General features: G+C 38.0%; 1 protein-coding gene across 1 annotated transcript in view; it reads right to left on the bottom strand.

Annotated features, from left to right (window-relative positions):
* Positions 1–26,579, bottom strand: part of ENPP2 (ectonucleotide pyrophosphatase/phosphodiesterase 2) — a 67,110-nt gene that overhangs the window by 11,824 nt on the left and 28,707 nt on the right. The window contains 11 exon segments of the mRNA XM_065751750.1: positions 572–620; positions 891–1,063; positions 1,923–2,010; positions 2,173–2,260; positions 3,812–3,939; positions 4,717–4,748; positions 7,075–7,200; positions 8,596–8,707; positions 16,951–17,023; positions 17,680–17,745; positions 19,116–19,171. Of these exon segments, the coding sequence (XP_065607822.1) occupies positions 572–620; positions 891–1,063; positions 1,923–2,010; positions 2,173–2,260; positions 3,812–3,939; positions 4,717–4,748; positions 7,075–7,200; positions 8,596–8,707; positions 16,951–17,023; positions 17,680–17,745; positions 19,116–19,171 (991 nt within the window).

Below are 26,579 nucleotides of genomic sequence, written 5' to 3'. Positions count from 1 at the left end.
GGCATACAGCATCAGGGATGCTTTCTCCTGGGTGAGGTACAAAGCATCCCTGAACCAGGGATTCCTTGAGCACTCGTTTGATGAAAGTTTAGTGGGTAACCTGCACTCTAAAAAACAAGCATTACAAGCCAGTCAGGAGTGATGAAACTTAAGCCTGATCAATGCTGGTAAACCAGTGTGCGGACGTGCTCTATGTTTTTTACCCCACCTATTGCCTGTGCTTCAGTGGAGCACCATTTCATGCTTCCTCTCTTTTCCTCCTTTCTCTGTTTCCACAGCAGAGATGCAAGTTCCTAAGAGTGATGGAAAAGAACCAGAACTTGTCTCCCTTTGAGGGATTCTTTTGTTCTGATCACAGCAAAAGGCAGTGTGCACTTTGTCACGTGAGCTGCAGTTAGTCTTGCCCGCATAACTCATATAAGTCTGTGTGCTCTTTTGACAGTTATTCGAAAAGTTGATTTACTACACAGGAACTAAAATTAAACAGGAATTTGTTTGGTATCAGTGATGCAAGCTAACTTGCACAAGAAATCAGAAATAGGTTTTAATAGCTGACGCACCACGCTCTTACCTTCCATTCCCTTGACATGAAAGCGCTTGTTGAGTTCATCCAACTTGTTCTTCTCAAGAATAGAAAAAAGAACAAGATTAGGATCACTGGAGCATCTTGTTTTACTAGGCATCTAGCAAAACAAAACTAACGCTATAAAACATGGACAACTGTTTTGTTTCCTGTTTCCCAAGAAGCAGTAATTGCTCCAGAAGTGCACAGAACATTTCATGGGGAGGATCTGGGGAATTCTTGTAGATCAAACACTCCTGGAATGGCTATAAACTGTATTAGACAATTATGGCTAATAGTGGGAGCATCAACAGATGCTAACACCTACCTTATCATCACACGTACATCCTATATCAAAATCTGATGCAGAAGGTAGAGCTACAGGATAGAGTGGCTTAGCAACTTCATCTGGCACGGTTGGTTTATAAACATTGGCTCTCAGCAGGTGATTTAAACTTCCGTGAGTACCATTATTGGGAGCAGGTTTTAATCCAAGCAGATCTATGAAAACACCCAAGGTAAGTTAATGATGGTTAGACTGGAAACATATGTATTTAGCAATAAATATACTTAGCTAAGATACTAATTTGCAATACTGTTTACATCTGTGCCATGTTAATGAACACTTCTAATGTAATAAAAATGCTAATCCAAAACACAGAATTGCAAATCCTGACTGAATAGCATGGTAGACTTCATGAAAAAAAGGCTAATTTGCATGAGAACACCAGAACTATGTTTTATTGTATCTGCTGCAGTTCCCAGTGCAAACCTACAGTCCAAACATCTGTAAGATAGTGTTGTTAGTGACCTGCTTTACACACGTGGGATAACTGCCTTTTTGGTACTTCATGTTTGAAAAAGAAAAAAAAAAGAGTAAATAAATTAATTATACAATCAGCTAGACAGTTTTATTCCCATGGAAAATCCTTACTGGATAAAAGATTGTACAGAATATCACCATGTGTCATCAGATTCTACCTCATGGCTACTGTAGAAGTTTAGAAAATGCACTAATATTAGGAGATGCCATAGAAAATGATGCCCCTGAACTGCTCCATGAGACATGCAGCTACAGAAGCCTCCTTCTTAGACTAATGAAGTGTGGACACAACACACTGCAGTGGTGCATACTTGATCTCTGCCAAGCTGCATGCAGCAGAACTATGTTAAAGTGTTTTAGTGGCAAACTGCTATAGCAGAGCAAGCCCAGGCCCTGAGAAATGCAATCAGTGTTTGGTAAGGAGTCACTGGGGAAGGGACACGGAGGGAGTCAAGGACCAAGCTCACAGCTGTCTAAATAAACCCTTCTGGTTAAAGCAACATGTTTCTCTTACAATTCCTAGAGCAAGTAGCTTACCACACATGACATTGTAAAGTTCAATGTTTTCAAAAGGAGGTACTTTGGTCTTGTATTTGAATGTAGGCCCGTAACCTATGAAGACAGTCTTAAAAAAGAGAGAGGGAGAAGAATACAAAAGAACAATTTTAAATCAGTTTATTTCACTGTGTATTTCATTTGTTTATTTCAGTGAACATTTACATTTTAGACATATCAGTTACCTTCTGGCTTAACAACACTTCTGTAAAGATTACTGCACTGCTCGTACCTGCATGCTGTTTATCTTGTTGTCATAGCCATGATCTCCATGGAAGAAACACTTTCCTGTTGGTTTCTTGTAAACATCCACAGCTTTCCTAAATTGAAAAAGTATTAGCTATTCTCTCAGCTTGTGTTTGAATGCTATTTTACAAAATATGTGGAAAAGTAAGTACTGTAGCATAAGAATCATAATTATCAGCTTGTTCCAGAGCACTTTTCTGCATTTGGTTTTATCAGAGCCATGGTTAAAGCAATCCATGCAGTGGACCAGATTATGCTACAAGATCATTTATTCATCTGTGTTAGAATTATGCTCTGCAAAAGTTTGACTCAAGCCTTGTAAATTACTAGAGTTTTTAATACAGCAACCAGGTCAAAATCAACCATTTTCTTGGCTGTGAATATACAGTTAATTACAGTTACACTAACAAATGGATCACCAGTGAACAATATTTCAGGACATATAATTAATAAATAAACAAAGGAAAATGGTTGAGGCAATTAATAAAAAATAATAAACTTGGGCCCTCCAGCCCAATCCCATCAATTCCAGTAGAATTCTTAACACTAAAAATTTTGATAGGCCTAAAATTCAGTCCACTTCTTTGAAATGTACATGAACCGTAGGCACAGAAACTGTTCAAGGCCAACTGGATGGTGGAGTTATGCAAGAAAGCATTTGGAGTTTCTCATTCACTGCTTCAGCAGAGTGATCTTTGCATAATTCACAGAAGATATGCACAGATGTCAAAAGGCACTTAAACACACCGTGTGTTTGCCTGGCAGCTATACAGGCAAAAAAAAATTACCATAATTTAAAGCTCATAACAGAGTGGCATATGCCAAAATCTCTGTCATCTTTCAAGAAGCACTGAGTCAGCTTTATGCATTAAGACCCAGTTGTCCTCCTGCTTCAATACAAAGTATGGCAAAAGATCAAAGCAAGAAAAATGATATACATTAAATCAGAAAAGGGCATGCTTTCATAAACCAAGGCTATTCCTCTTCTGCTCACTCTGTGGTTTTGCTCCATCATTTTTAACCAAGAGTATTAAAAATTGTCCATGTTTTATAACTGAAAATTCAGAGGCAAATGGAAAAGGCCAAGCCAAAACTGTGTTTGCTTTGACTTGTTAGCATCCTGTTTAGCTGTGGATTTGTTTTGCAACACAATACAATGCAGGCATTTCAGGGGTGAACCTATAATACACTTCCACATGTTCTCAGGCTTTCATGCACTCCACCAATCTCTCTCTCTTTTTTTTTTTTTTTTTTTTAATTTTCCCTGTACATCCACCCAGCCTCTTGTACCCTAACTTCTCCAGTACTCCCATATTCCCCACTACCTGGTTGGGATAAGTTTGCACCTTACTAAAAAAGCTGAACAGTTCCCATGTATAAGCTAATTGGTTAAGAACCACAGTTTTTTGGGGAAGGAAACTAATCTGAGTTTTTGTCTTCTATCCAACTACTGATTTTTCCAAACTGGAACCCTGAACCTAATGTGACAGAATCTCACCAGAAGTTCAAAATTCCTCCTGTTCCCAGATGACAGAAGCAGCAGGACTCTGGTAGACAAAACAGTCCCAGGCCTTATTTTCTCAGAAAGAAAAACATGCTGAAACCAGGCTGAAAGCAAAGTTTACCTTGCTACGTGCCACTTGCGATCGACCAGTAAATGGACATCCTCAATTCGCCTATTGTAAGCATAGTGCAAGCGTTTAGGAAGGTGATGTTTCAAGTATGGTTTAAAGTGCTGGTCTGGCTTTCTGCACTGAAAAATAAACGGTTACAGATGACTGTCAGTTAGCTCAGAGGCACATGAAACCCTCAAGTTCAGAAATCAAGCTGTTAAGTGCATTATCGATGATGTCTTGGAAACAAGTGTACGTTTTAGAGTGCATGGTTCAGTTATTTCGGTGCAGTACTTTCATAAAACCAAGGCACATGGAGCAATCAAAAGATTTTTGGAAAATTTCATTCTCATTGAAGTCTTTTTGAAAGCATCATGTAAAATATCATGCGTACTTAAGAATAAAATTCTTCATCAGTGAGCTAACCGAACCAAAAATCAAATTTCACAGGAAAGATAAATGCTAATAATACATCTCATCTGCAGATATATTTAAAGCAGTCTGGTTAGTTAATCTGACTTTTTTTTTTAATCAGTTTTTATTTAAAACACTTCTTTCCATTAAGAGCAGGGTTATGGTTGAATGCTATCAAATGAACTTTTTCAGCATCTTTAAACTGCTAGTAAAATATTTACCCTAAAAGATTATTTTCCATTTCTGGAGGAATGGATAAATAGACCCAATTCAGGGAGTCACAACTGTCAGGGAGATTCTGGCTCTGCACTGCACAAAAATGTTATGAAAGGTACTACAGCAGCAAACAGTGGAATTTATGACAAACTTTAACCTGCACCCATGAAGGGTACCATTTAATACTTGATTCATGTTAATGGTTGGTTTTCGTACCTAAAAGTGAGGAGGGAATGTTGAATAACGCCCCAAATTAGGACAGAAAGAAAGCAGCACTAAATACTTACTGTAAGGTTGGCAACAATCACTTTAGGATCATCTGTTAAGCAAAAAACAAAAAAGAAGAAGAGAAAAGTATTAAAAAAAAAAAGAAATTTGCAGAATATATCACAAGTTAAGAATATATTTTTTTAGAAGGGCTCTTCCTAGAGGATGGCTGATATTTACTAAAAGAATGCAACAGGTGGGATGTCCTGAATATGAACCAAGTTCAACCTCTTATCCTTTGCTTAATGATATTTTGGTCGCTCAAGTAGTGTTGCTCACTGTTTTGTGATTTGAGATACCCTTAACTGAACAATTATTCTATTTTCTGAAAACATAATTTCAAGTCCTATGATTAACTTATTATGCCTTAACTCCAAAATACAAAATCATCCTCACTGAAAGATTTTGAAAGCACATTTGAATGCAATAACATGCTTCCTTGAAAACAGTAAAATAAATATGCTGTGACTTTTGTCTCTCAGTATTTCACTCTTTTTTTTTTCAGTCTTGAGAAAAATGATGAATAAGTAAAAACAAATTCTTAGCAGGAGAAAATCTCTCAATTAACTATTATTGTTTCATTACTGAGAATATGATGTTGCTGAGCTTCAAATGAGCCCCACTGAATCCCAAAACACAAGCTACAGGCTTATCAATGGCAGAGGAGCATCTGCAGGTCTTGATGCAGTATTATAGCATACAACAGCAGAAAAGGAATTTAAAAAGCTGATGATTTGGCAGTTACTGGAGGTAAACTGCAGTTCTAAAGTCAAGAAATATTATTCTATGTTCTTTGTTTACATGTGATTGCAAATATCCAACAAGGAAGCTGTGGACAGAGGCCAAAAGAGGAAAATTGTATTGTGGGAAAAGCTGAAGTATGACTCAAGATCAGTCTAGTTGATCTTTTTGAAAGATATTGCCATTCATCCTCCAATGAAAACTAACTTTGCTCAGCAATTTGGGAATTCAAAAATTGAAAGATCCTTAAAAAAACATTCTCAGAGGAACTGAAATATAAATTTCAGTTGACTGAAGAGAAGAAAGTCAGTCTTATGCAAGCCTAGTACATTTCAACATGTACATACTGTTTCCAACAGATTTTTACATACCCCTTCTGTATTCCTAGAAAGATAAATTTGTTTCTAATAAAATAAATAAATTGGTATCTAAAATTTAAACCACACTCTTATTATTTCTGCCATAATTCTAGCAATCTTTCATCTTCAAAGTCTAATTTTTTGTAAAATCTGTCCTTAGCCTACCTGTATGTGCATTGCTATGATAGGTCAATAGGATGTCCCACTTATCTGATCTTGCCCTCTTGCAAAAGTCATCATCCTTGCAGCGCAGTTTGCAACAACCTAGGTACTTCTGGTTCATTTGTAAGTTTCACTACTTGATTGTTAGCTTAAGATGCTGGCAAAACAAGGCTTGCTGCAGTACACAGAACCAGAGCAATCATGGTGCTGGCACAAGGCCTGTTGTGGCATTACTTCCCCGAAGGGGAAGCAGGGCAACAGAGGGACAGCTGGGACAGTACTGTCTTAAATCACAGAGTTAAGTTTCACTAGAGGACACCTGTCTGGTTCCTGAGCATGCTGAAGATTATCTAATTCAAGCCCCAAGTCAGGGTGAGTTTCTCATGCAAAAAGTTTCACTGTTACTATGAGGTCTGAATGCACGCTCTACAGTTCTCATGTTATCATTCAACATCCCCAGTCTGCTGCTATTTAGCAACCTGCTCTGTTCCTCATTTATGCCAAAAGCATGAAGAAGCTGATTTCAAAATTAGCAATGCATTTTCTCCATTAGCTCAGAAAAGGAATCAGACTTTCTCCTCATATCCAATCCATGCTCTACTGAGCTCCCTCGAGTCCCATTTTCAGTGACAGAGGAAAGAAGTGCCTAAATAAACTTACAGTGACACGTACGCTGCTATCTGAAACTAACTTCAAGACTGTCCATTTCTCCTAATACATTGCCCAGGGAGGTGGTGGAGTCACCGACCCTGGAGGTGTTCAAGGAACGTTTAGATGTTGTGCTGAGGGTCATGGTTTAGCGACAGGACTATCAACTATTGGCAATAGGTGGATGGTTGGACTGTATGATCTTGTGGGTCTTTTTCAACCTTGGTGATTCTGTGATTCCTTACCAAAATAGGTGATTTTTAACTCAGAACATTTCAGTTACCACTTGACACAGTTCTGACACTCTAGGGTCTGTGAAATACAGGTAGGAAATACAGATCTTCAGTGAGCTACACTTTGAATGTCCCACCAACATTCTGCAAACATACACCCTTTGAAATACTTCATCCCAAGGAAAGGATGGAGTCTAGTTCTAGGCACATGAAAAGTACAATTAAGTCTACTTACATTTTAGGTTATTGCTAGACCTAGGGCGAATTCTCCCTAAAGATCCAGGCAGCAGAATGATATCTTCCACATTGGTCAGATAGTTGCTCAAAAATTCAGTTCTTTCACAAGTAGTGTCTTCCATCCCTGCAGAAGGAAAATACAAGTTTAATCCAGCTTGAAAATAAACATGTTTTCCAAACAGCACTGAAAATAAATAAATAAATAAATAAATGAGCTGTGTACTCTTTTCCTTTGGGTGACAAATTTTATTCTTGTTTTTTCCCAGTCTTCTAGTTCCAATCACAGTCAGTGATAGAAGCCAAATTATGGATCCTTTTAGTACTTGCGTACACAAGAGAAATACCAGTCTCAACACTGAACACTGTAGCAACGGGCACCACATCCACCATATGTGCACTGACACATATTCAGACTGAGGTCATGGAAAATCAAAGTCTGTTTTTAGTTTAGTGTACTACTTTGGGATTGCTGATTTTTTTTAAACAAAGGTTTTTAAGAGAAGTTGTACACAAAAGGTATTGTCTGTTGGTGGTCTGTTCTAAGGCAGCCACAGATAAACAATTCTCTCCTACAGTCGCTTGTGGTAGGGAGGAATGTGTTGCCAGTCAGTCAGTTCAGCACAACACTACCTCCCCTGGAAACTCTTCCTGCCCCTTAACCTTCTCTCCCCAAGTCCAGAAAGAAGGCATATTCCATTTTATTGCTCATTTTGCTGCTCTTGTGTGATGTTCTTAGACAAAGACTTAAAGAGAACAGAATTTCATACAAATGCATAATTAATTTGTGACTTTTGGTGGGATAGCTAAAGAGGAATTAAAAAGCAGGTTTCTCTCAAACATGATCACATTTTTCATTTACAAAAATTTTCTTTTGGCTTTGCTACTTATTCTCATTGCAAAGGAAAAAAAATAAAAGACCTACCAATAATATATCTGCTTTCTGGTGACTCTTCATCTGATCCGAAAATAACTTTTGACTGTTTTTCCACCTTCCTCACTACTTTGATGACATTTTCTGTTGAAGCTGGACACAGCTCCTTACAGACATTCGTCTTTCTCTCACTTTAGTGCCTAGTTATTCTACTAGGAGAAAGACTAGGAAAAACACTTCTTGCTCTTAGGCTCCACTCCTCTCCCCACAAAAAAGGAAGCAATGCTATTAAATTGTTTTCTACTACAAAAACTTACAGAAAGATTATTTTAGGCATATTATGCTGTTTGAATACAGGCAAGGAGAGTTGCGCTTGGATGTCATATTGAAAATGCCAAGTTTTGAGAAACTCTGAATGGGCATATAAATACCCAGATCTCTGATGTGAAAGAGAAGTGTCCTCCAATGACAGTTAACAGGAGAGTAGAGCTACCAGTCAACACTGACTGGCTGTGGTTTGGTACTTAAACTACTGGGGGAAAAAAAACAGCACAAAAGTATCTTGAACTGAACTTTCCTGTAAGCTGCCTACTGTATGCATGGCTACATTGTGCAAGCCTTCATATATTGATGAAGAATTTATTTTACCGTGATCACCAACAAATATGACATTGACACATCGATGTAGTTTCAGCTGTTTCAGTCCATCCATTAGTTGTCCTACTGTCTTGTCAATCTCTCTCAGGGGATTTACCATCATCTGTACAAATACGCAGAAAGGAGAGAAAAAAAGTTAACTGTCATTGTAATGTTCCTCCTTCTAGTACAAGTGAAGGTCCTTTGGCAGAACTCTGATGCGATAACATCCAGGTCAAGAGGCAAAACCTTGGCTGAGCTGTTACACCTACAATTACTGTACTATTTCCATTTTCAGTGTAGAATCACAGAATGGCTTGGGTTGGAAGGGACCTCAGAGATCACCTAGTTCCAACCCCTCTGTCACAAGCAGGGTTGCCAACCACTAGATCAAGCACTAAGCATCCATTGCAAACATGAGAAATCCCTTTTGAGATGCTGTCACAAGACAGCAAAAGATCTTTATGGCTGATCCTGGGCCTCCTAGGGACATGCATGCACCTGTAAAGTGATATAAAAATATTAGAAAAATGTATGTGAGACTGAATTTCAGTTTGATTCTTTCAGATAAGTAACTCCTTGTGAACGGCTATCTTATATGAACGGTTCAGTCAAAACATGAAATGAAGCTTTGGCTTTAGGATTCATACACCAAGTTTGTGAAATTCACTTCAAAGGACATCTGATACTAGGATGACAACATGCAAGTCATTTGAGTAGCATATGGAGCTTGGAGGGAGTATTCTTCATCTTCAAATCCAACAGTTTCCAAAATCTCAAGTGATAGTTCTGGCAAAAATGTCAACATGTCCCAGAGGACAGATATGGTGTAGTGATTTCTTAATTCAAGTTTCTTTAAGAAAGAAAACAGAAAACACCAAGACATACTAAAGGGACTGTGATTTTAGCTGTAAGAAAATGAAACATTTTTACTGGGTGGAACAGAGAAGGAAAATGTTTTCAAGTAAGATTTTAAGCAGAAGAATTGGATTTTGCTCTGGTTTTGAGAAGAAAACAGATCTTGTCACTGTATAGACAGTTTGACTTGGCTGGTACAAATATACAGAACAAAATATTCTTCCAATGAAAAACAGAAAGCTAACAAATATTGGATGAGAAAAAGCAAAATTTTGGCAGAATTTTCTGAGAAGAAACATTACTCTAGTAATATCCCAGAAAGCAATAGATGAGAAATTCTCCCTCTGCCTGAATCATTAAGGGATGGATGTTGAATAAGTCTGATAGTGTACACGATGAGACAGGAAATGTCATCTCCCACCTGGCACCATGAGTAGACAAAGAGGTGACTCGTGGGAGAGGAAAACAGGAGGAATAGTTTTGATGAACCATGTAAGAGGTCTAAGTAGCAGGTGATATTTTTAAATATTTGAAATCAGGAAAGACTAAGTAGTTGGTTTTGTTAAAACCATGGAACAGTTCAAGTTAAAACGGAAAAAAATAAAAGGAAAAAAAAGCAAAAAGAAGCCTCTTGTAGCAGCACATTCTATCAACTCTGCAATGACTAAGAGAATGCTTTTTATGAAATTGTTTGCACAACATCAATCATATGAGGAAATACAACTTTTACTCTGAATCCAAAGCTAATTTTGGGAAACCGGAAAGCCAGGTGGATCTCCCCTTAATGTTTACTTTTGTCAGCAGGCTTCCAGATATTTCAAGAATTCATGATTAATGGCAATTTTGTTTAACTACCTTCTTTCCCAATTTCATCTGCATGTCTTCAGAGACATTTATGAAAATATATGAGTTAATATAAATGAAAATGTCTATTCTTAAAAGAAGCATGACATACATGAAAAAAAAAAGAAATCCACAACTCACTTTCGTGTTTTTACTACTTTGGCTGTGTTCAGAGTAGCCTCAGAAGACAGTCCTCAGTAGTATCAGCTCACCTCACTTCATTCTCTCTATTCTTTAAGTTCAGTTAGCTTTTATTAGTCTACTACACTCATGTTGTTCCTCAACTAGTCTCTGCAACCTAAGGCTGTAGGTGGCATATTCAGGCAAATCTTTTTCTGTCGAGGGCTCATGTTTTCCCCTGGAGGCAACTTCCAAAGAGTTACTAGTGAACAAGTTAGTTTTGGATATATCCAATATGTAGATATCAGGGTTTTGGAAAGATGTATGAAAGCCCATCATCTTTCAAGATATGCGGATATCTAAGTACAAAAGAGTTGGTATTATTGTGAAAACGCTGAGTATGAGACCTGAATCAAACAGATCACAATTGGATTCTCCCCTGAGTTTTCCTTTACAAGAAGCTTTGTTAGATGAAGAAGAAATTTCACTATTTAATTGGTAGAATCCGATCTGTACTGTATTACATCCTTACCCATCAGCACCGGAAGATGAATATGAAGATAGATGAGAAACATAATGTAACATGCTTTGTTTTGTTTTTCCCCCAAAATAAATAGTGGTAAATTCACAGTAAGCTTATAGGAATAAGAAGCTTGTGTGACCTTTTCATTCACAGAAAGAAAAACAAAGAATGAAAAAGGAGAGCTGTATATGCTCACATCAATAGGAATACTGCAGGTTTGTGCCAGAGTTCTAAAAATTCAGAAGGTAAATTAATGAGTAACAGTAATATCATCCACAGCAGTTCTAAGTTCTCCTGTCAAGTAAATCTTTATTAAATGTTCCTGAAGCAATGTGTGTCCCTGTCTGCCCTTTCACAAAATAATTATTTTAAGTAATCATGCAACAAGTTAAAAAACATCCACAAAAATGCTATTGAGAAGAGTGCCTATAGCTTTTTTAGGAAACAATGGAGTGTGCCAAGATTTCTGTTGGAAGCCTGAAGGAGAAATATTTTGGTTGTTTACATTTCTGTATTATTTACTTAAAATTCTGAAATAAAAGAAATACTGAAGTTGTCTACCACCCCGACAGCATGTTCACTTACTGCCAGGTAGAGAAAGACAGCATAATAAGGAACACACTTTTTTGTTCACTTTTCCTTTTGTTCACTCTTTTCCTAATAAAACAATTCCCATCTGACATTTGCCCAGTAAAAATAGGCTTAGGTACCCTTTCCATTGCAAATACATTGCATTCAGAAATCATGTTATCAAGAATCGCTTGTGCTCCTCCAAAGTCACTAACTAGTTTTAAAGGAATTGTTTCTGAAACAACTTTTACAAGTTCTTTGCCTTTTAGATATTATGAGTCATGTTTTCAAGACATCTCCAGAACCCGGACGACTAGACACAGAGACTCAAGTAATCACCAGGCTCCCAAGAGCTGGGGAGTTAACGAGGGCTGGCAGCACTAGTAGTGTCTTCCCATGGATTTATCTGACATCACCTCCAGCTGATGGCTGGATTCATAAGAGGATTTAAGATGACTTTCCCTAAAGCAAACAGTCTGAAACAAGAAAAACATAGCTCCCAGAAGACTTGGTCTGCTTTGGCTGCTTTCCTTTATGTCCTTCAGTACACTCACAGAAGTTTTGTCTGCAAAGTCCCAACCTGAAGCACGGAGTGATTCTCAAGTTGAAAAAGGTAAAGCTAGAGAAGTGCCTCAAAAGGGGCACTTCCATCATAGAATTTTGGAATATGTGTAAACTTACTTTCTTCCGACGAGCTTCCGCAGCATACTGATCCACTCTATGTACTTTTCTTCTTCTTTTCTTTGGAGCTGCAACTGGTCTTTCCTGTCTCCTCTTAGGAGGAAGCTTTCTCTTAGGTCTCTTAGGCGAAGTAAGAGAGGAGCCATAACTACTCTCCTGTACTGGCGGGGAGAGATGTCTGGACTCAGAAAAAAAAAGCCTGTCTCGACTCACATCAGAGAGCAAAGCTACCTATGCCAGCTAATCCTTATGCATAAATAGAGGCTTTTTCAAAAATTCAGGCATTTGGACAATTTAGCATTTGTCTCTCTTTAAGGAGTAATGCACCAAATTGTACCGAAAGCAGAACAGCAGTTACGAGAGCAAACAGCATAAAAGCAAATGAAATTGGTGTTTCAGAAAATAGGTGGGGCTTCTGGTTTTGAAAATATACAGCTACGGGTATTATTTTTCAAAACTGATCAAGTGTCAGTTCATTAGTATTATCAAAAGTAAACTAAATTTCAATTTTAGTAAAAATCACTGCATAAAATGTGGTGACTGTCTGGGGCAGAAGGCAAGTGGACTGCATCTTAGTTTGCTGGTGGTTCAGGTATGAGTACTAGTGCCTGTCCAGACCAAATGGCTTTCTGCAAGATTTTCCACATATAGTTTTGGTCAAATCAGTGACAGTAGATATTCTCATCAGCACCATTAGCATTGTGTGCCAGGCCATAACCCCCACTGAAATCACCAGAGCCCCATTGATCGGTACTGGGGACTGCACTTCTGCAGAATGAAGCTGTAAAGGTGAGACTCAGTTAGCTTGGAGCTTGCATCCTTCAAATTAGCTGGGTAGGGCATATTTATTAGTGGCACAGCCTCTGAAAGCACCACTTGCCTCGTTAGCAGCTTTGTGGGCAACTTGAAAATTTAATTTTCTTAGTACTTTTGGTATGATATCTCATGTGGGTAATTGTTGATAAATGCACAAATATCTGGACATACAGAAGGGGAAAAACCTTGTAAGACATAACTGGAAAAAAATACCATCCCATTAATCAACTCGCTTGTAATTTAAAACTTTGCCACTCTCACTGACTTCACATGAGTCACAGGCTCTTGGCACTACTCTGGGTTGCATACAAAGCAGTGACAGATGATGCCTACCAGGAGATAATTACTAAGATATAGTGCACATAACGGAGCACACTGAGTGGGCTTGAGAAAAGTCGGTGATTTATAATTATATTTTATTTCTATGTGTTTAGTCAGCTTCTCACAGTTGTTCAGTAACAGAGCAATGTAAACAGGGAAGGGAAGGAAGGGGATGTTACCATCTGCCATGCTGTTTCATTGCTTCCAAGGCAAGCAGCTGGAAAGGAGATTCTAGTCCAGTCTCATTCGTCTCTCTCCAGAAAGGCATTTTAATAAAGCAGCACCAGAGTTTTCTGTTTTTAAAACGCTTCAAGCTTTGTGCAGTCCTGATGAGAGGAGCAGCAGGGAAGGGAAGGATTCTCATTTTACTCTCTCTGAACGCGCTCAGACAGAGCTTCGCTATGCCAGGAACACACGAGTGCAGGAGACCCAGGTCTGAACACTGAAAAATGGCCGTCTCAAGACAGCGTGTTAGAGGAGCAGCAGGAATGGTGTAGCAATGCCAGATTTCAATGTGTTTTACAGCTCTTACAGTAGTATACATCTAGAAGTTTTATTTTCAAAAATAAAAGTTAGCTAAGACTAATAAAAAAAAAAGCCAAGTTCTTATTAACCAGCCAAATCTTAGTTTTGCTTGAAAAGAGTCAGAACAGAGTTACAGAGGAGGGAAACAAATCCCTCCCCGCTTACAGAAGGGTATTGTAACATCACAAGAGTATCTAGCCAGCCAAAGCTCTGCTTCTTGACCCAGATGGACCAACATACCAGAGTTCAACTGCAGAAGCACAGAGGGGAAAAAAAAATTGCAGAAGTAAATGAAGAGCAAGCACATCTTTGATAACTCGATAACTGCCCCTGAAAATGCATCAGAATCCATTGTTATGCTTCCTGAGAAATTCATTCATGTCCCTCCAAACAACCAAATAAAAAACCCTACGTAGTCAATCAGTTCCATTTACGCTGATATTCATAATGTTAGAGAACATGCAAAGTTAGTGAGTGGACACTGACCCTAATATGTGTTCCATTCATACCAACAATGCTGGCAGTTCACCCAATAAAGCTTAAATGGGTCTAATTCCCTTTAATCCTAGCTTTTAACTCTCTACATAGGCTGTTGTGTACATCCTCTGGAACTCATCAGCTGGAAGCTGAAGATTATTGGCCATGGATACCATCTGACCTCTTAGGCTATATATTTGAAAAACATTTAGAATATTTTTGGCATAAAAACTCTAGTAAACATCCACTTTTCTAATGGTCTTTTGTAGGAGCTGGAAGATGCTGAGGTATAAAACAATTTCTCAAGCTGCCATATACAGCAACAAAAGCTCAGCATGAAACCTTGACTCTGCAAAACAAGAAGTAAAAAGCCTGTCTTAAACACAGCAGATAGTAGTTACAGAGTTGTTTCAAACATAAGCACTGGGCTGATCTGCCTTTGCATGAAGAAAAATGAAGTGCTCAGAATTACTCCAACTGTCCAGCCACTGCCAGCTGTACACAAGAAAAGAACAACTGCACAGGGAGGTCATGCTCTCAGTATCTAGGAAGCAACTGAACTGGGTCCCTTTGAGGACTCCTTCCCAGCTGTTTTACGTTAAATTTTGTAGATCCTAAAAATAATACTTGAAAACAAAGTGTCAAGAGAAACAATATAATTCCCAGCTTCTCTATCCTGAAACGAGGCCCCTCACAAATCTCAGCATCTGTATACTTAACACAGCTGTATTCATTTACTTAAATTTCCATTCAGAAAGTTGTGGCCACTGTCTGAACTTCAAACCCATTCATGCTCATCTGCTAAACTATCTGTTCTCAATTTACTAAAAATCAATTTCAAGTTCTTCTTGTGTTTAACACAAGTGGCGTAAGTCAATTCATTTATAAAAATTTCATAAGCTATTACTTCACACTTATTAAGAACTTGAATTAGAGGTCAGCCTTCAGATAACCATCCAGAAGAACCCCCAAGCAAAAAGAGCCGTTGAGGACTTTTGCTTTTATAGTGATTTTTTTTCCTGTGACAATACAATTACAATTCACTTCTTAGACACTTCTGACCCATCTGAATCTACATTATTCAGCATAAAGTGCTAAACTGGTTTGTTAAAGGTTGGAATGTAAAGAACAAATTCAATGTCATCTTCTTTATATTGTCCTTTAAGTCCAAGGGAACAGCCTTACAACTCTGCTCAGACAGAAGTGGTTGTCTACAGATAAATAAAATTAGAGTTGTCAGTCATAAGCCATACACTTGTAATACTTCAAAAGGAGGAACTATAAAGCATCATTAAGTAGTGTATCCTTGAACTGCATCTCACTATCCATCTCTCACTTGACTCCGTCAGATATCTCTCCTGTTCTGAGTCAAATGACAACATGAAAACAAATCGATGCCCCTCAAGTTAGCAGGAGTGTTGGCAGATTTTAACCAAAGAATATCCTTAAAAGTAGACTTTATCTTCCTGCCCAGTACAGTGTTTTAATGATGGTTTGGAACAACTCCTCAAAGATGCTGCTCTCGGGACCATGGCTAAAACTGCACCAGCAGGGATGCTTCCCATAGCAAATCTATAATCACTGTAAACTTGTTTAAACAGTACTAACTAATAAGAGTGTATTAAAAAGGATTAATGCTGCTTCTCTTTGCTCACTTCTCCAGTAAGGAAACTACCAGATTTATAGCAAACAAGTAAGAAACATCTGCTTGTTAACTGGCTGCTCAGGGAGATCAGTATTACCTTCCAAAGGGTAGATACACTCCTCAGTTTTCAAAGATTTGAAAACATTTGTTTACCATTTAAAAAGCACATATGAAAACTTCTGAAGTCTTGTGACTGCAACCTACAAGCATATGTTTCCACTGAGACTAGAGGAGCTTTGCCAGATGTTCAGCCCCCAGCCACCCCAAGCAATAAGACATTTGGGCTGAACTTACTTTCCCTCCCCACAAATCCCAGACAACTGCACAGTCTTTAAGTTCTTGTAACCTGGACCATGCTGGCAGAGAAACTGTACTCATTGGCAATTCAAAATCCAAACAAGGGGTTAAACTACTGTAGAGTTTTGCACATAATCTTTCTTTAAAATACCTTACGATGCTTCAAAATCTTTTCCAAACTCAGCAGCCCAGCCCTGAGGGAATAGCATTGGCAAAACTATCTGAAATCCTCTAGGGTCTATAGAGACTGGAAATAGCAGCTTTTTACAGCTCATGACAGACTAGAATTATTACTTTGGCTACTGCAGGCTGTTAGCTTTAAATAAACCTTTTTCTTCCCCACTTTTTCCTCAGAATTTTCTGCAATATAGTTTTATTATGTTTAAGAAGGATAAATTGTTTGAGAAACATTAAATTCTGTTGTTGCACCCAATTATAATCTCTTCTTTGCCAAAGAGATCTTTCCATTTGCATACTCATAACACACAGAGAAATAATCCATGAAAGGCACGGGCCATTCCTTCTCAGAATCAAATATCACAAGATAAATCCTTAAAAATAATTTTTCTTTCTCTGGCAGAGGCGATGCATACAACAGAAACGGGTGAAAGAAGTTGCTAAAAATATTACTTCTGAGCAGAAGCAAGATTCAAGACACGTGCTTTTCCTACAGAAGAAAATCTCTACTAACCTCTGAGTTGAAAGGACCATATCTGTGGCCAGCAGCATCTGGTTGCTCAGAGTAGAAAGCATAAACATAAGGCCTGAAAGAAAGAAAGACCTTGTTCATTACAGCTTTCCTTCAACAACAAAAAGCCCCAAACCTGTCACGTCAAGCCAAATCAAGCCAACCTTGCAATGAGAGTTGGCTTTAAAGAGAACTGATTCTCAGTCATATGTTTCCATGGTATGATTAAGCAATTAATTGTTCTACAACTTCATTAAATCCCAGAACACATGCCAAGGGGCACCCAGGGTACCATCTGAGGACACACGCTTTCTTAGTTCTGTAAGCAGGATCAGAACAGTAGCCCTCTGGAGCTTTGCAGCCAGCAGCATGTGTGAACATGTGTATGGAAAAAGTCATTATTAAAATCTTAACATTTTCCCAGTCCTCACAGTCCAGTTCTGCAACTGCCACTGCCTACAAGGTTGTTAAACCATATTAGACTTAGTAGGTTAAGCACTATCCATCCAACTAAGTGCTTCTAGACAATAGGAAAGAAATTCATTCCATACATTGATTAAGAATAAAAATGAAGATGTTTAAAAACCAAGATCAAAAAACAAAGAAAACCAACCAATCAAAACAAATCCTGAAGTCAGTGGTAGTTTAAAAAATTAAACTTCCCCTTGCTCTTTTCCAGCTATTTTTGAGGAGAGCATAAGCTAGCAATTAACCAACAACAAGTCGAATTACCTTTCGTTATCTGGAAGGGTCAGCCACTGCAGTATTGTTAGTATTCTGCGTTCATGGGGGATGACACTAGATGGCAAAGCACAAAAATATACCTTTTTATCAGAGACTACAAGAAGCATCAAAACAGCCTTACTATGAACTTATTCTAACATGACTGTATCAATCATAATAATGTCATTTCCTTTTAGTATATTGCATCTTGTTTCTTGTTTGGTACTGATTTTTATTTTACAAAGTCACCTCTGATCTCTTGAATGTCCACATGCTCCAAAATAAATTGGATTAAAAGCTCATAACTGGAGTCAGAACTGAAGGTAGGAAACCAAACTATTCTAGTAGCAGTAACTAAAAATCCATTCTTTTATCTTTAACCCAGATGAGCTGCTTTCATGCACAATAGCACTGCCATTGGATAGCTGGCATGAGTGAAAATTGTGACATTTCTCACATCAGTACAAATCTAACTGCAAGTCTTAAAGATATAGGAAAACCTCCCATTGACTTAATAGTAACCAAACAGGATTAAGCTGGTGTAAATCAAACCAGAGCCATCTGAAACATTAGGCAATCAGCACGGTGACTCGCACAACATTTACAACTTCTCACTCTGCAGAATAGATAAATCACAACTCACTGCTATCCTGAGATGTCTCCCTTGGTCGCTGAGACCAAGTGATTGCGATGAGAATGACTAAGCATATGAACAGCTGTTAAGTTCCAAAATATCTCATCTTAAGAAAGCTCTGCAGATCAGTGATCATGCAAGTATTTCAATATGATAGCATCAGTCGTTTCAAATACCTATGGAACATTGCAGAATCTTGAGAAAAGAGTCAAGTAGCCAATAGCAGTCTTGTCACTTAAAGGAAATAGAGCATCGATACATCCGAATTCCTCAAAACTCAGAAATTATTAAAAACCATTCATTTTTAAGTAAGGAAAATATGTCTTAGTTGGACAAGGGAAAATAACTGAGAACCATTAAAGAACAGAAGAGCAAAGATCCTCAAGGCTCTCTCTTAATAATTGGGAACTAGATATCTTATTCAAAGGCCAAGCTGGACTGTAAAAGGAGGGAGTCAATGAGGCTGCTGATACTGCATGACATGAGGACAATAAAAGTCTTGCACAAATACTTAGAAGTCTCGAAGACTTTGCCAGCAATACTGAGGAGGCAAAACAACATGGTCAATTTTTGACACTCACTCTTCTTTAGTTCAAACAACCGCCAAAAAGCAGTGTATAAACCTTTATCAAACTTCAGCGTTAGCTTTAGTTATGAGAAACATTTGAGAAATGAAACAAGAGGCTTACAGGTACAGTCTCCAACTGAGCAGCTACCAAATGCTTAGAGCAAGGAAAAAAATTAATAAACATTGCATTGAATTAATTCAGATTTATTAGTTACAAATCTCCAGAAAACAGAGGGCACTTACACAGACCAGAAGAATGTACCAGCTTTCACCCCTTGCTTGGCTGCAGTAATCCAAATCTAATGAGGAAAATATAAGAGGATTAAAATGTGTTCAGATCCTTAATGACCTTCTGAAATCAAAAGAAAATGTTTTCAAGGCACATTCTTCTACATTGAGCTTATAAATAAAAATTGCAGGCTTCAGCTTCCATCCCTAATTTGAACACGTGAAGTGACAAACCTACATAGATTTTGTAGCAGTGTAGCTGATGTTCTGTAGTTTCAACCCTAAGTATCTTTGCTAATTCTAATGGAAAGCATTACAATACATGGACAGAAATTTCTCAAGTACCTCACCCCATTTAATTTTCAAAAATCAGACATACCTCACCTGAGTTCTTTTGTGTTCAAGTTTTGAAGGATACTCAGGAAAGAACACAGCTCAATCCTCATCAGAGTCTATAAAGAACCCTGCCTGCATTCTACCATCAGCAGCCATCAAAAAAAAATACGTTGATAAAGAGTACTAAAAAAAAAAAAAGGGAGCAGAGATATAAAGAAAGCGTGAAGGAACACCTTTCTCTATAGAAGTTTAAGAACTTTTGGGGCTCATCATAAGTGCTGATTGATGGAAATGACAGAAACTACCTTCAAGAGATTTTCAAATTCTTTTTCTAAATTCATCTATTTTTCTGCCTATAAAATAGTTTGGAGCAGCAAGTTCTATGTTATAGTCACACAAAATATGAGCGTAGTTTTACTTGGTTTAAAACTGACAGTTTCACTGGATTTAAGGCACAGTTCTCATAATGGGATAATACATTATTAATTCTTTCTCTTCCCACTTCTACAAAACTTTCATTACTTTGTAAACCGCAGCTATATTCCCCCATTTATTACTTTTCAAGCAAGAGTAGCCTTGGTTTATTTGATCTTTCTTCACTGAAAACTACATCATATCTCTAGTTATCCTCACTGCCTCTTTCTTTCAATATTCTAAAAATACCTACAGGAGGAGGGGAATGAGAATGACCGAATATCTGAAAGGTCCATAATCAATTAGTAGCCTGGTGGGAATTAATTTCTTCATAAGAAGCTAGTGAATTATTTTAAAAGCTATTTCAAAAGTGGTAATGACTTAAATGCTAACATTATGCATACAGCTAGAAAACTGCTTTCCCGTGTCATTGTTTACACGTTCTGCAATTTAGACATTTCATGACCATTTAAGCCAAAACACAGATCCCTTCCTTAATGATTGCAAAGTCTCTGGTTTACTTTAAATCAACTCTTCAAAATACATTCATGGCCACTATACGTTGCTCAAATAGGCGCTTATAAATTGTCATCTGGGCATGCATTATTCAAATGTCATGCCTGAATAATTCATGCATTACTCTTAATTGAATTAAATTTGGCACAGTCTAATGAAGATCATTTCCACACTGAGGCTGTAGTTAGTGGAAATTAAATTTGAATATTGTTATGTTCGCAACTATGGAAAAATTGATCGTGTTTTCCTTTCTTTCTCTGTGGATATGCCTCCTAACTTATCTCTACATCTTTTGCTCCTTCAAATTTTACTGCACTCAATCCAGTTCATTTAAAATCACAGCCATAAAAAAGAGTTGCTTTCATTACATCCTAATGTTCTGGTAATGCATCCTCTTTTTCATGGAAGAATATATCCAAGGTAACAGTAGAAATGATTGTTTACTAAGTGAATACAACAAGAGCAGGAGCAGAAAGTTCATGTTTGATTTTACACTGGAGTCTGGACACACTGTTGAACAGCAGGAAGACTGTTTTGGAATGCTCATGGTCAAACACTGACTAACTGGACAGGACAGACAGATGCAGGTGAAGGTAGGGAGAGATGAGGAAAGGTGCCTTCAAGCTGGAGGCCATATGCTGCAGTCAGAGGTGTGACTGTAATGCAAGGATACATTCATAAACCTGTTTGTGTCATTTACATCAGCAAAGGGTGTATAACTCCAACCCAGACCCTGTGCCAAACTAAGACAGGAGCTACTCCATATTCATTAGTGGTTCTTGGGCTTCCCACATGAAAAACGGTCAGCATTTAAAGCAAATACATTTTCCATTTAACTTTAGGTTTATTCCCAGAGCAGAATCCTACCACAGCAGAGAAGAGAGGTCAAATACAAATTTAGCATAACGACTGTCAGCTCCACTGCTGTTATGCTCTTTGTCTTGCAGTATTTGGAAAACCGCCGTCCCTCCAGAGCTGCAGCAGATTTATTTTTCTTTGAAAGTGTTTGTGTTCCTGCAAACTTTAAATAATTTTGCAGATAACTTTGGGATGGTACCAATAAACTAAGTCCAGGGAATTCAGTTTTAAGATTTTACCATCTGTTAGACTTTCTAGTGCTTTGGACTGCACATATACAGGTGGTCCAGTCTGCATCTTGTCAACTAAATAAAACAAGCCAAGTTCCACCCACAGCAGCTCAAGCTGTCCCGTGCTGCTCCTGACTTGTTAGCACTGCTGAAATCACTCACAGATGTCCATTTCAGGCTTCTCCTCTATCAGACCGTAGGGTCTGACAATCTCTCCCAGGTGATCTTAGTGGGGATCACTCCTAGTTGTCCTTTCCTCTGTCAGCAGTAAGAGAACAGCACTGACCCTTGCAAGAGCACCTGGACTGGCTTCAGACAAGGAAAAAATGCATTACCTCTGCTCCCAGTGCAGCAATTTACATTGGCATTAACTATTTAAATGAGGAAATGCATCTGCTGCACTTAAAACAGCTAATACAGTGATCTGTTAAAATCAAAGAGCAACAAGTCAAATGGTCCATATCTCTCTGCGACATCTGAGAAGTTTGAAATGACTTCCTTGGGACTTTGCCAGGAAGAGACTGATTGAACCCAAGGTTACAAGAAAAAACTACTGGACACTCCTCCCTGACTTCTGAATAGGAAATTACAAAAAATAAAAATAAATTTAAAAAAACAGGTTTATTTAAAAGCAAAATAATAAAGTCCAGTATGATTCAATATCATACCTAATGCCACTACACATAACAAAGCATTTGTAGAAACAATTTAAGATTAGAGATAATGGCCTCAAGCAGGACTAGATGATCACAGAGTCTTTTACAACTTCAATGATTCTATGATCTTGCAGCACTTACTGAAGCATCAGCAGTCATTCATGAGAAAGAGTTTTTACCCACATTAAAGGAGCTGTAAATAAAACTTCTGGTGTCTTTTGGAGCTGTGACAGTTATCACTCGTAAATATAGTGATGGCAGTCTTTATTTCTCTAGCAAAAGTGTCCCTGATAGCCATACCCTTTACTGATGAGCTAAAATCAGGTAACAGACTGGCAGGTACAACAGCTGATGGGCACACACACGTTTACTTCCTACCCTCAGCTATAGGATATTAACTCCAGCAGAAAAGCAAGGCAAAGTGTTACTACATCCTCACCGCCAATGAACATCTCTCAGTCATTAAATTAAATTCACTGACTTTCAAGACAGAGTGCAAGTCATTCATGCTTCTTCCAGGTTAATGTCTATGCAGTCAATCACTGTACAATACAGAAAAAAACTTTAGGTGATGTCCTCTCAACAGCGTCCATACAGATCAGTCAAAATTAAGAATGGAATAAAAATCGTTTCATCTGCTCTCTGTTGGTTAGTCACTGTCTTTAAGTCATTTAATCCTACATATTCAAGTACTGAGCATGTAAATGCAACGTGTTCTATACACATCTGTCACATCTGCTCAGATGAATGCATCATAAAGTTTCCTATGTTACCCATTAAAAGGTCATTTCCATTTGTGAACTTATGTAATATATTTGCCATATGTAAATACATTGGTTTTATCTGCTAATATTAGCTGAACAATGACTATAAAATTCTATGTCAGGTGAACACCTCTGGTTTTCAAATAGGACACAATTTTGTAGTATTACAAGTTACAATAAACATATTTCTAAATAAAGTTGCTTAAGCAAAGAAGAGAGGAATGAATATTTAAAACTAAAAAAATACCAAAGATTAATCAGTCTGTGTTCATATTGTGTCATGGGAGAATATCTAAATTTTCCAGTACAGAAAGATTTGGTGAATTACAGAATCACTGATATGACTCAAGCACACTGGTAAGTATCTCAAGACATATTATGCATAGTTAACGCTTACATCTCCTGTAATCTAAGTATATTCTCTTTGATGAGAGATTACAATTATTCTTTATTTTCTCCTTTAGTAACTGATAAAAATAGAGCAGCTAAGGAATACTTCAGGTAGAAGTACAATATGCAAAACACAAGTCCCAAGTTCTCCCTTCTTTCAATTTCCAGACATGTGCTTGCACAGATACTACAAAGTTCTTCAAGATGGCTGTTGAATCATCTTTGAAAACCTGCACAGAAAGTGCAGCACCTCCCTACTTCTAATATTCTACGAATAAAAAAATGTCCATAAATTCACAGGGTCTTCCCGTGTCCTGTTGCATCATTCAAGAACAGCAGTGGCACACCTCAGGTCAGGGCCAACAGGAGGGGCAGGCCTCATTGAGAGCTGAGCAAACACAGCTGCCAGCCAGGGAAAGAAATCCATGTCAACAGTTGAGGTAGCACAGACACTCACTATAACTGGGAGGAGGCTATGCATGAATGGGAAATCCCTTCCATGCCTAGGACTGATCATCACTATTTCCCAAACAAATTTAATCAAGATTGGTGCAGGTATGTAGAATTAACTTGGTACAGTGATGCTACATTACCTTCCTGCATCATCTGTACTTCACCTGCCAATGAGCCAAAAGTTAGAGTCATGACTCTCACATGCATCGCTTTAACCCTATCTCCTCTTTCCTACAAACGTTAACAGTGAAAGTAAAGTATCATACAAGCTGCCCTAAACCACCCTCTATGTTGTTATAATTAAGATAGTTCTGGAGAGGCATCTTTAGAGGCAAACTCAAGTACAAGCTGGACAGCCTTCTCAAGGGGCCTCTCTGTCCTTATTAACTACAGCCCTCGTAAAACTATAGCTTTACAACTGTCATCTCCTGATCTTAGGGAAGCCAAAGGATTATTTCTAAGGATCATGAAAGATCACTAAGAAAAGCAACATATTGCCTGTATTGTAAACTTAAACTCACTACACCAAATCAAAATGTGGAAAACTACTGCTGAACAGAAGTCAAAGACAGCTGGTGTCTTAATTTATGCAGTTGACTTCAGTGATTGAAGTTATTTGGATGAAAACGGTCTCAGTGTCATGAAAAATGAGCAGTTTCTCCTTTGAGAACAGGGGCTGTGATGCTCACAATTTCTGAGAGATGCTGTAGCAATACAAGAAGGAGTGGTTATGCAGCTGTTTCCTGTCAAGCACTCTTTTCTTTTAAGAAAACAACATGGTTTTAAGCTCATATAATAAATCAAGGTTATATACTAAGTCAGAAAAACAGGTTTCAGGAAGTCTCACCACCAGTTAGAGGACCTCTGAACACTTCCAAAGCTACCTGCTCCCTCCTTCTGCTTTTCCTAATGCTCTTAAAATAAATTTCTCACAATTCCCTGTGTGAAAACATTAAACTATTCATTTGTCAAATCCCGCTGATGTCATGTGTTAGCTTGGCTGCTTCCTAGCAAAGTACTCATAATTAGAACAAGTAATTTAACAAAAAAAAAAAAGCTCACATACATTTTAACAAAGTATATACAATATGCTAGTGTCCAAGAGCAAGGAAGTATTTTAGGAATGATTAATGTTAAATGACATTCTCTTCAAGGCAGTTTTTAGCAATAATGCGAAGCTAGGGACCCCAGTAACAACTTCTTCCTTCCTGAGGAAGGTGGGCAGTTTTAGATAATTCCCTGTTCTGTGCTAACCAAGTACTTCTCTGAAGCTGTGTACTACAATTTGAGATTTTCTTTCCTCCTCCCTTAACCCACCCAGTTTGGGTAGTTTTTAATCCATGTCATGTTTAGATAAAATCATAAAAATGAATAAATAATTCACTTAGAAATCAAATTCAATTAGAAACGTATCAGAACTACATTATCTAATTCACACACAGGAGAGAGAACATTTTCTCCCATCAAAATCTCTGCCTTCTAAGTTTTAGCAGCTTATTTTCACACTCCCTTGATTTTGCTTAATAAATACATGCAAAGCATTCATTTAATCCATGTGCAGAGAGGGGATCATTAATATCAGTAGATCCTTTGCAGAAATGTTCTTTCTTTGCCCCCAGGCAATGTGGCCACACTATCACATTTCCCAAACTTAAAAGTTCTCCTCATAAGTGTGTAGGAACTGAATTAGAGCTGTTCCTCCATGCATGTTCCCAATTATCCAAGGAGACTTCCAGCTTATTATCTGATTCCTGTATTTTTAATTTTTAACACTTCTTTGGATCAGCTGCTCTATTTTAACATCATTACTTGTGTATACAACACTATCCTCTGAGAATTTTTTTTAGCATGTGGTCATCCATAGTTGTGTAACTTCCTTGAACTCTTTTCAGCTGACATTTTTCATGACCCTTGTTTACAATCCAGAATGACTTATATTCTCTGCAATAGCAGAGGTGTTTCTAATGAGTGGGCGTTAGAATTACCCAATATCCCACACTCAACATGACAGCTGATGCAGTATACTCTGGCTATTAAAATATTGCACTTTAAAAAATAGAGACATTTGTACAGTCTCTGAAAGTATGTTTCTGAGTTGTTCCTACATAAATTCAGCTGAGATGCACAATTAAATTTGCAATGCACAATTAAAATTGCAGCTGCCTAACAAGCTATCAAACAGCTGACCCCCAGTATTGACTATGAGATTGATGTTTGACTGCAGCAAGCACTGCAGCAAGCAAGTCATTAAACAACATTGATGCTGTTCAATGCAAGGCTCTTGCTGTAGCTTGAATGGAGAAAGAGGCTACTTGCTGTCACCCTTTCACTGCTCCTACTTTTGATCCTACTGCTTTGCTCAGATCTAGAAGGATAACAGTCTGGCACCTCCTCACCTTCTCTGCTCTACACAACCTATGCTGAAAACTAACCCAAGTCATAGCTGAGTGAGGGAGCAACCACACCTCCCATTACTGCTAAATTTTACAAGCACACAAATACCTCATCCTGGCTTGGCTACAGCCAGACATCTGCCTGCAACTCTAAATAGTCTTGTCTTGCATTTGTTGTGGACTAAAACCACATGTGGACAAGTAACACATGCTTGCTAAGCCTAAAACCATTTAAGTAACTTCCTTTTGTCTCCTAGGATGTTAACATCTTAGAAATTTGGAGAATTACACTGATCACTTGAACTTACAGCAGTGACAGATAATGGTACTCCCAATCTCATTCCAATACTCACCTCCATTACGGAATCATAGAGGTTGGAAGGGACCATGGGAGATCATCCATCCAGTCCAACCCACTGCTTAAGCAGGCTCCCCAGATTAAGTTGCAGTGGAAAGCATCCAGGCAGGT

Source organism: Cyrtonyx montezumae, unplaced genomic scaffold (assembly GCF_038088225.1).
Source record: "Cyrtonyx montezumae isolate F1298 unplaced genomic scaffold, pur_monq_1.0 scaffold_8, whole genome shotgun sequence".
NCBI classification, from domain to species: Eukaryota; Metazoa; Chordata; class Aves; order Galliformes; family Odontophoridae; genus Cyrtonyx; species Cyrtonyx montezumae.
The sequence above is the reverse complement of the archived record's forward strand: the minus strand, read 5'-3'. Positions and strand labels throughout refer to the sequence as shown.